Here is a 14,039-nt window from a genome sequence, read left to right as displayed (position 1 = left end):
TGAGGGTGCAAATTTTCGCTATTTGGCTCCAGAGCTCTCAGCAGAAATGTTTGTGGGTTCTGCGTTTCAATGCCAAGAAATCACACCCACCAATAGCTTTGCATGTGAAATACCAGTGTGTGGAAGTTTATCCTAGTTTTAATTAGTGCTCTGCCATCGAAAAACGCGAAATGTTGCACCCCACGAAATTTCCCGCTATACGGTATACAATTTTTGGGTGTAGTTTGGCAAAACAGTTCATTATTCTCGAGATGTATTCGTTTAACGATATCGAGCCATTGGATTGAGACAAGACCGTAAATTAGCCACGGCAACTTTCTCTTTTTAAAGCGTTGCTGACAAAAAATAATACAAAGTGTGCCCACAAACTCTGCAATAAGTCGACAGTCCAGTGAACTTTATTAACTATAATTATAGTCTAGTGCACAAGAGTTACGTTTCAGTAGTGGGTGTGTCTGTGGCCTCAGTGTCCGCAGTCTTCCCGGCCTGCAAACAGATAACAACAACATGTGACTTTCAGGTCTAGAGGAGGTTCGACATGCATGCATCATTCATTAATTAGCTGAATCAACAGGCTCTAAAGTTTTGATTGAGGCGCACTGGGTTAGGTCTGTCTATCCATATTATGTCTACTCGACTATGAGTAAGTGACTGAAACCGTACAAATGCAAGCGAACCTTTTTCTTCTTTTTCTTATTCTTCCTACTAGTAGATGATGTCAGCAAAGCCTGCAACAGTTTCAAGAATGCACACATGAAACTCTGATTGTGGAAATACCGCTCGACTAGCCTAATAAGCTAATTTGTATTGACTCACATTCAGTTCAGGGTCTTCCAGTTTCAGCTCTGAAGACACTACCTCAGGATCATAGGAGCCACTGGTGATTCTGCGGTGACAGACAATCACTGCGTATTTTAGTGTACACATAATAGCACATCGAACACTATACAAGGATGGCAATGATGCAATACGGCTACCGTGTATAGAAACTGGATTATTACTCGATAATAAGCGTATCCACAATAGCAAGTTAAAACACCATTTCAGATGTTTACCTTTGTGGTCCATTGGGCATTAGAAGCAGAGTGAACTTGATTTGTGAAACATACTCCCCTACACAAGAAACACAGTAACAATATCAATATATTAATACCAGTGGTAAAAGATCCTCGGGACACTTCATTAAACATTTCAGCTACGGAGGACAGTGCTTCAGTCTACTAGTTCAATTACTCTCCTACTTCAATATGGACGTACCTCAGAAAAAGGACTACCACAGAGGAATATTTTGGGCCATGCTCATTTTTGAAATCGATTGCCGAGAAAACCCCTCGAGCTTGGATCAAAACACTTATAATAATAGTTAATACAGTTTCAGCTAAAATGCTTTGGGTGGAAGCCCCCCCCCCCTCCCCCACTAGATGAAACCACCCCGATACAAAGAACAAGTCACTTTACTAATTTAGAATACAGAGTGAGACTATTATAACGGCTATAAAAGCGAAAATACGGGGCACTAGATTTAATTTATCGTGTAGTAACCAAAGGTATGAAGGTTCGGAGTACATAATCACCGTCTTTCTCGTAAATGACATCGTAGGGCTCCACTAGGTTGTGGTTGACACACTCCACTAGCCCCATCCTCGCCTTGGCCTCCTCTTCACATGCTCTAATAATAATAATTATTATTAAGCGAAGGAATCTTCAAATAATGACAACTGTCTTGTAAGTGTACAGTGAGCAAATGACAATACACAGTTACTCACAGCAGCCATAAACACAGTTTAAAGGGATATAGTATTCAGATAGTATCCTCACCTCAGAGAAAATGGCATGGAGGTGAACTTGGCACACACCTCACTGTAAAACGCTGTAACAATGAAATCAGATATTTAACACAATTCATGTGCGACAGAGAAAAATGTATTATCACTTCCAGTCATTGCTACGAGGGAGCTTTTAGGAAGTAAGAAAATTATATTTTCTCTATAATTAATTCCTATCATCACAGCCACTGCCTCACCTCGCGAGTTTTTCATCTTTAATTTGTACACTTCGTCTGTCTTCCTGAATATCGTTGTTCTCGAGTCTGCTTGTCTGGTCTGTGGGGATAATGGTCACATAACATTTCTCGGTTCATTGCGAACACATACCGTATAGCGGGTTATTTTCGAGGCACTACATTCTCGCGGATTGCCCAAACTAAACATTTTGAGGATAGAGGTTCAAATGACCACACCCCTACAGTAGAGAGGTTTCAATACCCAATTTTCGTGTTTCTGAATCAATCCTCGAAAAACTCGAAATAACCAGCTATATACGGTAGTTACGATAAAACTATGGGACGTTTGCACGAACATTCGTAACTCAAAAATTATAACCCAACGAAAATGTGGGTTCCAAATGATTGACAGGTTGCAAGTAGGCTTGCTCTCCAGGGGGTGAAATATCACCCATGCACCAACTAGCACTAAACTTTTTGAAAACCCACACACACACACACACACACTAAATCTTGGTTCATGGTCTCACCTTCCCCTCTCCTGTGCTCATGAGGATGTCAATAGCGTACGCTTCGTACAGTTCAAACTCACAACTCTTCACGTCACGTCTGCAGGAAAGAAGACAGAGTACTAGTAAAGAATGATTTTAGTGATATTGCATACAGTGGAACCTGCATGGCCACCCCTGAAGAGAGACCAACTGCTATTTAAATGCCAGGCACCTACTATAGGCTCTAACAGTCTACATACAAAATAGACTCTCAACAAGGACCACTTCTGTATTCATAATGGCCAAAACTTCCCAGTACGCCTTGATGGAGGTTCAAGTTTACTAAAATTTGCACTGCCACAGCTTAGGAGTCATAGAGACGTCAGTTGCACTAATACGCACACTCACTTGAGCTGCTCTGGTGGTGGGTTGAGGATGATGTTTTTCTCATTGTCGTAACAGTTCTTCCTGAGTCTGTGACAGATGATGCCCTCGACTGCATTGCAGTTGAACGATGTAGCCACCTTCTGAATGGCATTGGCCACTGCTATACTCTGTGTGCAAGTGTGTGCGTGTGGGAGGAGGTGCAATAAAATCAACAAATTTTAGATGCTACAGTTCACGGTTTTTTTTTGTTTTGTTGCAGGTTGTTCGATGAATGATTGGTTTCAACTAAATGTTTGGCAGTAATTAAAAATATCACTAGACATATACCGATGTGGCCACCTTCGGAATGGCATGCACTGCATGGTTACCGCTACATTATGTGTGCGTGTAAACTGAAGTACATGTACACACCTCTCCTCCAGGGACGACCATTCTGTGAGCAATCTCTCCGGCCAAGTAGGCTGCCTGCATCACGTCAGCTTGTCGACCAGTCACCTTGTTCTCCTGTACGGGTGCATGAGGATTTGAGCAAATGGTATAGCCTACCCTATATGAGTACTGCAGAATTGAGAGCACTGTAATGCAAGCAGTATAGGCGTGAGGTGGTACAACATAGTAAGAGAAAAGAACAACAAGGTGGTATGGAACCAATAAAGGAATAAATGCTTTTAGTTGGTTTCCTGCCTTTTATTTTAATTACATTACCCACTGTACTGGTTAAGCAAATAGACTGCGATTCAATTACCGTAACACATATATTTAAGGCGACTCTCCAAATATGTGACACCCTTGAGCTTAGGCAGTTTTCTGACCTCTAAACGACCTCTGGCTTTATAGGTGTCGCCTTAAATAGACAGTACAAGTTTGGAAACCAACATTTCGGCAAGCAGGTCAAGAGTTAAAGGTCCACACGCCCACGTACCATACTAACTACATACATATAAAAGATGACCCACTTTTGAAGATCCGACGACTAAAGTGTGTCCCATTGTTGCAATGAACCCGTCGACATGGACACCAAGCTCTCTGCAGGTGCACAATACACAAACTGTCACAATCAGAATATTGTTATTCTCAACCAGTGGAGGTGCAATCTGAATCCGTATTTCTCTTACATTTTAACAAGGTCCCCTTTTTTGAGACGGACGGGGGCGTCTGACTTTAGGGGGGAGAAGTGACATACACAGTTGTCCACAGACACACACGTAGGAAACGCAATACCTGAGAAGGGATAACACATGTATATCTACGATCACCTGGTTATAAAGGTTAAAGGTTAATGAATTGTATTCACCATGATTTTAACCTCAATTCAATTTCCCTGGCTTCACAGTAAGCACACACAATGCTGGTTATTGACCTCAAAAATCATGCTTAATCACCGCTCAGTACTGAAGTTAGCGAAAGGCCTACCAACCAATCAATCTGATGTAATCATCAAAACTGTGTGACAATAGATCTGTCGAATAACCACAATTCTAAATCTGGCTTTTTCACTGGACACTCGAGTCTCCTCTTACAAAAAGGCCAGTGAAGTAGATAAAAGTAGATAATTAATTAAGTGACATCATTCTTATGTAATAACCTTTCTTCATATTTTTTTCTTTTTTGTATACTTTCTTTGTCTCTTCCAGAACAAGCTTGTCTCCCATCTCACATAGATCCGTTATCACCGCCCCCTCAACACACGCCTCCAACACCTGCGCCAACACTCCTAGAGGGGGAGGGGATACAGATCACAACAATCACCCCACCGATTTATTTGTGCTCTCGAAAATAATTCAAATCAAGGACCCGTAATAGTACTAAAATAACTAGCAGACAAATTCTCAATAACTTTTTCGGTGGACTATTGGTATCATATTTTAACGGGTACAGTGGACGCAATATTAATGGGCAATGTGCGGATAGTACATGTACCAACATAGTTGGGCGGAGCCAAGCCCTGGACGCTCATATAGTATTGGGCACCATCGCAATGTCAGGTTTTGTTCCTGCTGCAGAAATGTTGCAGCTCAATCAGATTGCAGCATTTAAGTGCTCATAATCATGCTCAGCCACACCCTAAGACTAGTACCAGTGGAACAAAACCTGACAGTGCAGTGTGCCCAACCCTATTAAAGTGAGCGTCCAGGGTTTGGCTCCGCCCAATCTAACTATACATGACTTACTACACTGTGTCAACCAACACCTAACTACCTCGGCTCAGTGATGTGTGTATAGCTGGTTCATCATGATATTATTTATAGAGGATCGACATACGACAAGCAGCACCCACTGACTCACTGTTGGACATGTCTCCAGCCATTTTGTACTTGGTGACCACAACATCCTCTGCAATGGTGGGCTCCTCGTCAGAACTATCTCCCTTCTCTGCCATGGCTTGCAAGCTCTTCACTGCACTTGTACTGCAAGGCAATTCACACGTACACCTTTTATATAATGGACCTTTGGGTCCGGGTATTGCAGAAACACGTGGCTGTTGGTGCAATGAGATGGACATGCGCAGTAGAATTAATCTTCAAAATTGCTCTTCCGTCTTTTTCGCATTATAAGAAGTGGCCGCTAGAGTTCAAAGGTTACCCACATGTAGACTTTTAATCTAAAAGCCTTTGGGGAATCCACTATTTTCTAGCTACATGTACGTACCTCTAGTATAGCTTGTATCTAGCATTGTGATCGAGGATGTACAGACGACAGAGCAGCAGTCAGATGTTTCAGGGAGCCATGAAAGCTGTGATTCTCATTGGAGGGCCCCACGTCGGTGAGCACGGACTAGATGATTTGGTGAAAAGCACAGGGATCATGTGGCATACAAAACACAGGACGCTCAAATACTAACCCTTTACCCCTTATTTGAAACGCCTACTATCTAAACCAGCCAGCTCATGCATAGTCATTTACCCCCCCCCCCCCCCCCCCCCAGATCCTAGATTCCGCCCCCTGTCACTGGAGCTCCCTCAGCCGTTGTTCCCCATTGCTGGAGTGCCTCTACTACAGCACCACATCGAGGCATGCACCAAGGTTAGGGTGGAAAGGGTGTGTGGGTGGTGTGAATCAGAGTGTGTAGTGATCTCCATTTATAATTGTCTCGATTATTTCGTCGTCGTCGTTGTCAGAAACAAATGCAAACAATAACCGCTTTAATGCTTTAAATCAGTGCTGCACATGCCCTCTTTCATTGCACCAGTAAGCCACATGTTTCTGTAACACCCGAAGGGAGATCAGTATGTGATTGCAAATCGCCTGGGCCTAGGTATTAGAAAGTGGGCCTCATCAACGGGAAACAGAAAAAGAAAAAAAGTTAAATCTTAGTCTGAGCTGGTTAGCATTATATCGTTATAATTATATCCTCCACTTCCTATTAATTCCCCGTACAGCTGCCGGACATCAAGGAGATTCTACTGATCGGGTTCTACCAGCAGAGCAGGGAGATGACACGGTTCTTCCAGGACATGCATAAACACTACGGCATACTGATCAAGTAACATACAGGCACTATAATACTAGGGCATACGTATATATATTATACGCAGGCACCTCGCGGGAAGCTCTGATTTGTTTATGTTGCTTAAGTAGTAATAGCTAAATGAAAAAAGTACAAGAAAATAACGGCCGATTAATAGGATCAGTGTTGGAAGTGTGGTGTGTAGATCTTTGTTACCCGAGGCGTGCGTGGGTGGCCACGGGTATAGTAGTCGTTTGGTTTGTCTGTTTGTAATGCGTGAGTCTGCTTACCTGGATGTCATAGCACTGCATTTACAGCATGGATAGCCTTCACACAATAAGTTACTAATGGTAGATTCCGATGTTAGAGCTTCGTTGTCGAAAAAAAGCGAGCAAAAACTAAGAAGCTTGAACTATGCACATTGGCAGCTAGCTAGCTAGCTACACGCAGCCTTTATTCGAGGTACCCTACGTATTTACAGCTGAAGGGATCCCGTACCAAGAACATTGGAAAAGGGTCACTACAATAGAAAGCTAGAATTGTGACTGATTTGTTGCTCTGCTGACTCTGGGATCCTACCCCAGGAGCCATACTTCTCTGAGACTCCAGGCTTCTTTGCTGTGATCCTAGACTAGGACCTAGTCCACTGCATGCCTGATATACCACCTGTTCTAAAAATTAATGTTTCAGCATGTATGCCTCCAGTCTGGTTTAGTTTTATTGCTCCTGAGTTGCTGTGCTAGACAGCTCAGTCATATACATCACTCTTCTGGTTTCTTTATAATCATGTCACCAGCCGAGGGTTCGCACTTTAGTGCTCTAGTTTGTCTGTTTGTAATGTGTGAGTCTGCTTACCTGGTTGCCATAGCACTGCGTTTACAATGGATAGCCTTCACACAACAAGTTATTAGTTAATAGTGGCAGCAGATTGCTTCGTTGTCGTATAAAAATGAGCAAAAGCTAAGAAGCACGTTGGCTCTACATGCGACCTTTATTCGAGGTAGATGTACATATTTGCAGATGAAGTGATCCTTTACCGGTCTCGATTAAAAATAGAATTGTATTTTGTTGCTACTCCTCTGGTTTTATTGTTCATGTCAACAGCCGAGGGTTAGCACTTCAGTGCTCTAGTTTTTGAGTTGCAGCCTGAATTAGTGGTTACAATTTGGTTTGTTAAATCATTCAAACTCTCCACTCACCCTTTTACATTATACTTGTATCCCCCCCCCCCCACCACTCCAGGTATCTGCAAGAGTACTGCCCCCTTGGTACTGCAGGCGGTATCTATCACTTCCGCGATCAGATCATGAGGGGAAATCCCCGGGGGTTCTTTGTGTTCCACTCTGACGTCTGTTGTAACTTTCCTGTTGTGGAGATGAACGCATTCCATGAGAAAGTCGCTAAGGGCAAAGGATTTGTGATCTTGGGAGCAGAGGTGTGTGTAGTGTGTAGTGGGAGGGGAGAGGCAAAAGTGCGGTGTGGTGAGGTCATGATAAATAACTGGTGCTCCTTAGATTGAGTATTTCATATAATTATGTATTTGAGTAGGCAATAGGGACCTTCCCAACAATGAAATGTACTCTTATGATGCGCACTGGATTCATTGGCTAGTTACTGTATAGCGGGTATATTTCAAGTGTATAAACTTTCGCGGATTGACCGTTAGAAAGGTTTTCACAGATTTATTTTTCGCGGAATAGCAGCCTTTGTGCAGCATGCATGCAGATATTAAAGTTGTGGGTATAAATGTTGGCGGTACATGCTTGATCAACGAAAACCGGGAACATTTATACCCTCAAAATATACGTGCTCTACGGTATTTCTCTTTCTTAAGTCGTTCTACAGTATTTAAGATTAACCACTCTTACAAATGTACAATGTATGAATAAAGTTGTACCTGCGTACTTTTTAGAGGAGGATGATCGATATTATTGTTATTTTTGTAGGCTAACGAGAGTCAGGCAATCAACTATGGCTGCATTGCAGAGGACCCCGCCACACATCAGGTACACTGCATGTCATCATGGCTACGATTAATCCGTACTCATATGATCTATACCCACATTGTTGTTTTGGTGTGAGCCTTTGAATACTAGCTATACAGTTGTACATTTCAAAACAGGCTATAAAGGTATGTCGTTTAATGTGTGTGTACTTCGATCTGAACAGTAGAACCATTGAGTCTGAAAATGTATGCTATGAATGTAGTGCGAGACTCGTGTTTCTTTTGGTGTTATCCTCATTGGCCAAAAATAATGTGGTTTTAGACAAATTTCGTACTCTAAGAAAAGTTGTTCATGCTTCGTGCACAAGTTTGACCTTGTTCAACGCCCCGGGGCCTTCGCCCTCTCTGCCCTCAGGTGCTGCACTATGTTGAGAAGCCCGAGACGTTTGTGAGCAGTATAGTGAATGCTGGGGCATACATTTTCACACCGGCAGTGTTTGACCAACTGGGCAAAGTGTTCCAAGCCAACCACGAGAATGAGCTCATGTGAGGAGGATAGCTATATACGTACACAGATAATCACAATGTTTATTATGATCTGTGCGCAGTGGCGTGTACAGGTTGTACATGTACCCATAATTACTAAAAGACACAGACATAGGCTGAAATGTGTGGTACATAATGTGTAATATGTAGGTGCATGTATACTGTTTCAAGACCTTTCTGTTTGCAGCTGTTGCATGTAGAAGGTACATATTTGCACAGTGGAACCTCTAAATGTACACAGCTAAAAAACGTGTTTTGAGGTGGCCCTGATAATAATTGTTTCTACGTGTTTCTATTGAGTTGGGGCTTTGGTTATTTATATACACGTGTATGGATGGCCTTTGTGGAGAGGTTAATTTTATTTGGGACATGGGTTCCTGACCTTTATCTTTAGTATTTACCCAACCCAACTTTTCCCCTTCTCGCTATTTACTTAGTAGTTATTAAGCGGTAAACCACACCTCTCCTCCCCCACACAGTCCGGAGCAAGCAAGGGACACTATTGACCTCGAGCGAAGCCTCCTCTCTCCATTAGCCGGCACTGGGGAGCTGTTCGTCTACAAGATGAAGACTGGATTCTGGTGCCAGGTCAAGAACGCTGGGTATGATGTACATGTAGTGCTACCGTATTCCTAGAATATTTTGCTGGTTAAAAACCTTTGCTATTAAGCCAAATCAGCAGAAAATTTGACCGTTGCGATCTAACTACTGTGTTCTGGCAAGGATCGTGTGATTTACCAGTACTAATTTAGGTTTTGCGATTTTATTGTTGCGAATTAATCGACCCTCGCAATTTTTCCATATGTCGCAAAACGTTTTAGTAATACGGTATATAGCACAAAGAGTATACTATAGTAATTATGTCACTCGAGTAATGTGCATAATGAAAGCACCGCAGGTGCTGATGCCTCGATGGAGGTGTCAAGCTACATAACATAAAGCTACTAGCTATTAGCAATAGCTTTAACAATAGCTTTATACACACAATGACATTATCATCATGAACATAATTATTTGCATTACCTTTACACTGTATTAACACTTCCCCCACTTTTTTCTTTCAGTTCTGCAATCTATGCCAATCGTCTCTATCTGTCTCTAATGAGTGAGAACCATCCGGAGCTGTTGGCAAGACAACAGAGCTCTGACGAGGGGCCATGTATCATTGGTGATGTTAGAATTCATCCTACAGCCAATGTGGACAGATCTGCCACGGTAAGTGTGTGTGTGGCTCCATGCATGACTTGTGTGTGGAGGGGGGGAGCTACGCCAAATACTTGTCATAAATAATTATTATCTGCATGGTTGTTGTGGATTATGTGGTTAGACTAAACTGTACACATGTAATAAGGCCACACCAAATTGATATCTGTTTCACGGATTAAATGTTGGACGATAATTAATATCTCAATCTGACAACCACATTGAGCTTTCCCCTCGTAGAAGTTATTCTTGAGACAGTTTGATCATTGAGTGCATGGGGAGGATTTAGCTGTAGCAGTTGGGAGCTCGATCTCCAAACTTGGTGTACACTGAATTCTTGTCACAACAACACTTATGGTTCTCTCTTTTAGTTCTTCTATTTAGACAAACCTCACTCATTTGTTGATGTTTTAAGGCTGCAAATGTGAGACCTGGCCGGAATTTGTTGACCACATCCTCTATTACATGCTGGTGCATCACAGTAGACCTATAGTTACACATCATAGACAGTACTAATGTGATAATTCGTTATTCTACAACGTTTGGGGGGGGGGGGAGCTGAGCATTTTGAGGGGGAAGGTTCACTCCTGCTCCCCACCCCCCACTAGATGACAGTACTATACAGATTGGCCATGTACACATGCATAGTAACGTGGCATACATGCAGGCAAGCAAAATAAGCTTTTAAGTGTGCATTAATACTGTACGTGTATAATAAGCTTTTCAAATCGTAGCAATGTGCCACATCATGCTTTACACAAAAAGCAAAGTTAGTTATCCATATTTACACCTGTTCCCCCCCCCCCCCCCCTCAACAGCTGGGTCCTAACGTCTACGTGGGAGCTGGAGTCAACATTGGTCCTGGGGCTAGGGTGAAGGAGGCCATTGTCCTGGACAGGGCAGAGATTCAGGTTCGGGATAGTTACGTGTTTGAGTGTCTCGTGCATAAATTAATTATCTCACAGATATACATGATGTACATGTAGCAAATGTGTGTCAACTTTTTTGTATTTCCTAGTTTTCATTCTTGTATTGACTAATTATGCCTCGAGGCGTAGCCGCAGGAGGGATACGGTAAAGCTGACTGTGTGTGTGTGTGTCTGTGTGTGTATTCCAGCAGTAACTGCTCAACGGTTGCAATGCGACGAAAACTAACAGCTTCTATAGGCTTCTAGCCACGTTCTCTTGGATTTTGATTCGTGGATTAGCAAACTAAAGCTTCTTTCTCGAGTTATGGCTAGTTTGACTCACATTGAAGGCTGTTGCAGTCTCTTCAGAATCTTTCATAGCATCATCTGTCTGCACAAACTTTCTATTCAACATATGAGTTAGCCTTGCACTAAAGCGCTAGCTTTTTGTTAGCTACAATATTCAGAAAATATCTGTTAAAACAGCTAGCTAAGTAGCCATTTGTGAAATTGATCTCTTTGGACACACCCTTTAATTATTCCTGTGGATGTAATGCGCATGCGCGCTCAATCCCCATGTGTGAGAAATAATATCCAAGATCCAGATCCAGATCCTCCTGGCAGAATCATCTTTGTCTTGAAGGCCTGGTAAGCCACAAATCACTACCATATAACAATATAGATAACAATATGCATGTACACAGGTCTTTTCTTCTTAGATATTATATACACTGAACTACAGATCCTGGAAGAATCAATTTTCTTCTTTCTTGAGATCCTAGTAAGCCACATAATACAACAATAGATGCATATAAATAAGTCTTTTCTTCTCAGTGACTTTATATAGATAAGCTAACTTTAATATAAAATTCATTATAGAAACTAATATAACACTCTAATACTTTTCAGCGAAAGCAAAACCATGGCGAGAGGTATTAGCACAGCGCCAGCTTGAACACTAGTTAATTACAGTCTTCCTTGTACAGTGAAGCCTGTATTTGACACTTTATAAGCAAGTCCCCCTTCTCTTAGTCTATACTACAGCCAGGCCTCAAGCTCTCACTGTAGTCAGCACCATGCATGTACTGTTATGCATGTAAAGCTCAAAGTAACCGCACGATCCCCTCCTCTGCAGGACCACAGTTGCGTGTTGCACAGTGTGGTTGGGTGGAACTGTGTGTTGGGGGAGTGGTCTCGTGTCGAGGGGTACCCCTGTGATCCAAACCCTAATGACCCTCTGGCCAGTGTGCAGAGCGAGAGTCTATTCAATCAGGAGGGACGACTCAACCCCAGCATCACTATACTAGGTAAGTTAGTAGGGAGACACCATGCTCTGCAGAGTAAAATAAAAATAGGGAAGTTTTTGCTCTATTGAGATATCCAAATTCCAAGTTCATTTATGTACTCTCATGATTATAAGATTGTCCTCTTGGTCTACAATGTACTCTTAGGTTTTGTTTGTCTGAAATGCTAATGCACAGTCAACTCACGCTTCCTTGTAAGCTCTGACACTTACATTAGAATTACAGTTTAAAATGTATCCTCCATTCATGTGTGGCATTCATCAATATTCTAAAGGCCGGTGCCCTGGATGATATTCTAGCTACGTTGTATGTTTATTGTAATGCCCACCTTCTTTGACTTTATGTCCAGCATGGCTACAGCTTTTGTTAACTCCATAATTATAACATACGTGGGTATAGCCAACGCTACGTTCACTATAATAATATGAAAGCACCCCAGTATCATATATAACAAATATACAACTGCATGTATAGCTATAGTATTCAAACATGAAAGGCTGTAATGGCATTCCAAGTAAGCAAAACTAGGCATAACTCGAGAACGAAGCATTATTTTGCAAATCCACGAATTAAAATCCAAGAAAACATGACTAGAAGCCTATAGAAACTCTTACTTTCACTTCATTGATCCTTGAGCAGCTGTAGCAGTCTACACAAACACACACACACACACACAAACACACTACCGTATACCTCGCTTGCGCATGCGCACCGAGGCATAATAAGTTAATATTAACTGTAGCTACTTCCACCATACCACAGGTGAAGGTGTGAGTGTCCACTCTGAGAGAATGGTGCTCAACTCAATAGTGCTGCCTCACAAAGACCTCTCCAACAACTACAAGAACCAAATTATCCTCTGAAGTGCACGAACAAACATGCACCACTGTGTGTTGATTTCTAACAATTCGCAAAATTATGCTTGCTCATAAACTCCTGTTGTTATATTAAACACTGTACATAATTATATACATAATCGTAATAATTTTGTTGAGTCAACAGTTAATTAATAGCAATTGGTAAGGTGTAGGTGGGTACCACGAAAATATTATCCACGAAATGTCTCAATATTGCTGAACCACGAATATTTTGTTCCCTGAAAATTATCTGCTATACGGTATACAAAGAATTGTGAACCGGTTACGAATATTGGTATTTGAGTTGTGAATAAAAAAAATTATTGTTATCTTAGAAATACTGCAACCTATAGCTAGCTGATTGGGCTGCACTGAGATACAAATCCTGTGACAATGTCCTGTTGGCCGGGCCACGCCCAGTTAGGTACCACACTCGTTCCTGCACAAGCAGTGAGACCACCACCACAGCAGAGCAGGTTGACATTGTGTGTGTTGATGATACATGCAGTGGGTCAGTGCAGCCATACATACGGTGCAGCAGCGTATGTTGCAGCTGTAGTCTTCAGTCACTTGAGCAGTATAATATTACAGCTGGAAACTTACAGGAAACCGACTGTCACAGTTAATTGATATAATTATGTCTTCAGTGGTTGTCTAACAGAATGTGGTCACAACATAGCACACCACATAAAGCTGTGAAGGTACACAGGGTTTTGCAGAATCTTTGGCGTAGAGCGTTCCTTATATGGATATCACATTAATTGTGGTGTCATATACACAGATAACCATATAAGGAACACTCAACGTTTTGTGGATGTATTGCAAAGATTCTGCAAAACCCTGCATGTACACACCACTGCCAACTATCTAGCCACACCAAGAAGCTTCAAATTCTCCCTAGCATTCCACCTATGCAAACAAGCCATACATGCACTCACTGTAGAGGGT

At 42.0% G+C, this 14,039-nt stretch overlaps 2 protein-coding genes across 2 annotated transcripts; one reads left to right on the top strand and one right to left on the bottom strand.

Moving 5' to 3' along the window:
* Positions 1 to 278: 278 nt before the first annotated feature.
* On the bottom strand, positions 279 to 5,380 carry LOC135336773 (proliferation-associated protein 2G4-like). Its single transcript, XM_064532626.1, has 14 exons — positions 5,167 to 5,380; positions 4,466 to 4,594; positions 3,996 to 4,101; positions 3,837 to 3,906; positions 3,292 to 3,384; positions 2,902 to 3,047; positions 2,533 to 2,611; positions 2,024 to 2,102; positions 1,819 to 1,870; positions 1,575 to 1,669; positions 1,056 to 1,113; positions 817 to 886; positions 678 to 728; positions 279 to 486 (listed from the first exon to the last, which is right to left on the bottom strand). The coding sequence occupies exons 1-14, from the start codon at positions 5,258 to 5,260 to the stop codon at positions 433 to 435; spliced, it is 1,176 nt and encodes a 391-aa protein (XP_064388696.1). The 5' UTR covers positions 5,261 to 5,380; the 3' UTR covers positions 279 to 432.
* Positions 5,381 to 5,441: 61 nt separating this feature from the next.
* LOC135336772 (mannose-1-phosphate guanyltransferase alpha-like) lies at positions 5,442 to 13,240 on the top strand. Its single transcript, XM_064532625.1, has 11 exons — positions 5,442 to 5,644; positions 5,807 to 5,904; positions 6,261 to 6,364; positions 7,571 to 7,763; positions 8,275 to 8,334; positions 8,689 to 8,819; positions 9,299 to 9,421; positions 9,884 to 10,034; positions 10,841 to 10,933; positions 12,066 to 12,237; positions 12,997 to 13,240. The coding sequence occupies exons 1-11, from the start codon at positions 5,566 to 5,568 to the stop codon at positions 13,095 to 13,097; spliced, it is 1,305 nt and encodes a 434-aa protein (XP_064388695.1). The 5' UTR covers positions 5,442 to 5,565; the 3' UTR covers positions 13,098 to 13,240.
* The last annotated feature ends 799 nt before the right edge of the window (positions 13,241 to 14,039 follow it).

This window comes from Halichondria panicea, chromosome 6, assembly GCF_963675165.1.
Source record: "Halichondria panicea chromosome 6, odHalPani1.1, whole genome shotgun sequence".
Taxonomy (NCBI): Eukaryota; Metazoa; Porifera; class Demospongiae; order Suberitida; family Halichondriidae; genus Halichondria; species Halichondria panicea.
The sequence above is the reverse complement of the archived record's forward strand: the minus strand, read 5'-3'. Positions and strand labels throughout refer to the sequence as shown.

What these genes read in the sequence shown, in the direction of transcription:
- LOC135336772 (XM_064532625.1), top strand. Translation starts at nt 5,566, where the DNA reads ATGTACAGACGACAGAGCAGCAGTCAGATGTTTCAGGGAGCCATGAAA. An exon ending in AACCACGAGAATGAGCTCAT is followed by an intron (nt 8,820 to 9,298) that starts GTGAGGAGGATA and finishes TCCCCCACACAG; the next exon opens with TCCGGAGCAAGCAAGGGACA. An exon ending in ATGTGGACAGATCTGCCACG is followed by an intron (nt 10,035 to 10,840) that starts GTAAGTGTGTGT and finishes CCCCCTCAACAG; the next exon opens with CTGGGTCCTAACGTCTACGT.
- LOC135336773 (XM_064532626.1), bottom strand. Translation starts at nt 5,260, where the DNA reads ATGGCAGAGAAGGGAGATAGTTCTGACGAGGAGCCCACCATTGCAGAG. An exon ending in TGGTCGTCCCTGGAGGAGAG is followed by an intron (nt 3,048 to 3,291) that starts GTGTGTACATGT and finishes ACTTGCACACAG; the next exon opens with AGTATAGCAGTGGCCAATGC. An exon ending in ATGCCCAATGGACCACAAAG is followed by an intron (nt 887 to 1,055) that starts GTAAACATCTGA and finishes CTGTCACCGCAG; the next exon opens with AATCACCAGTGGCTCCTATG.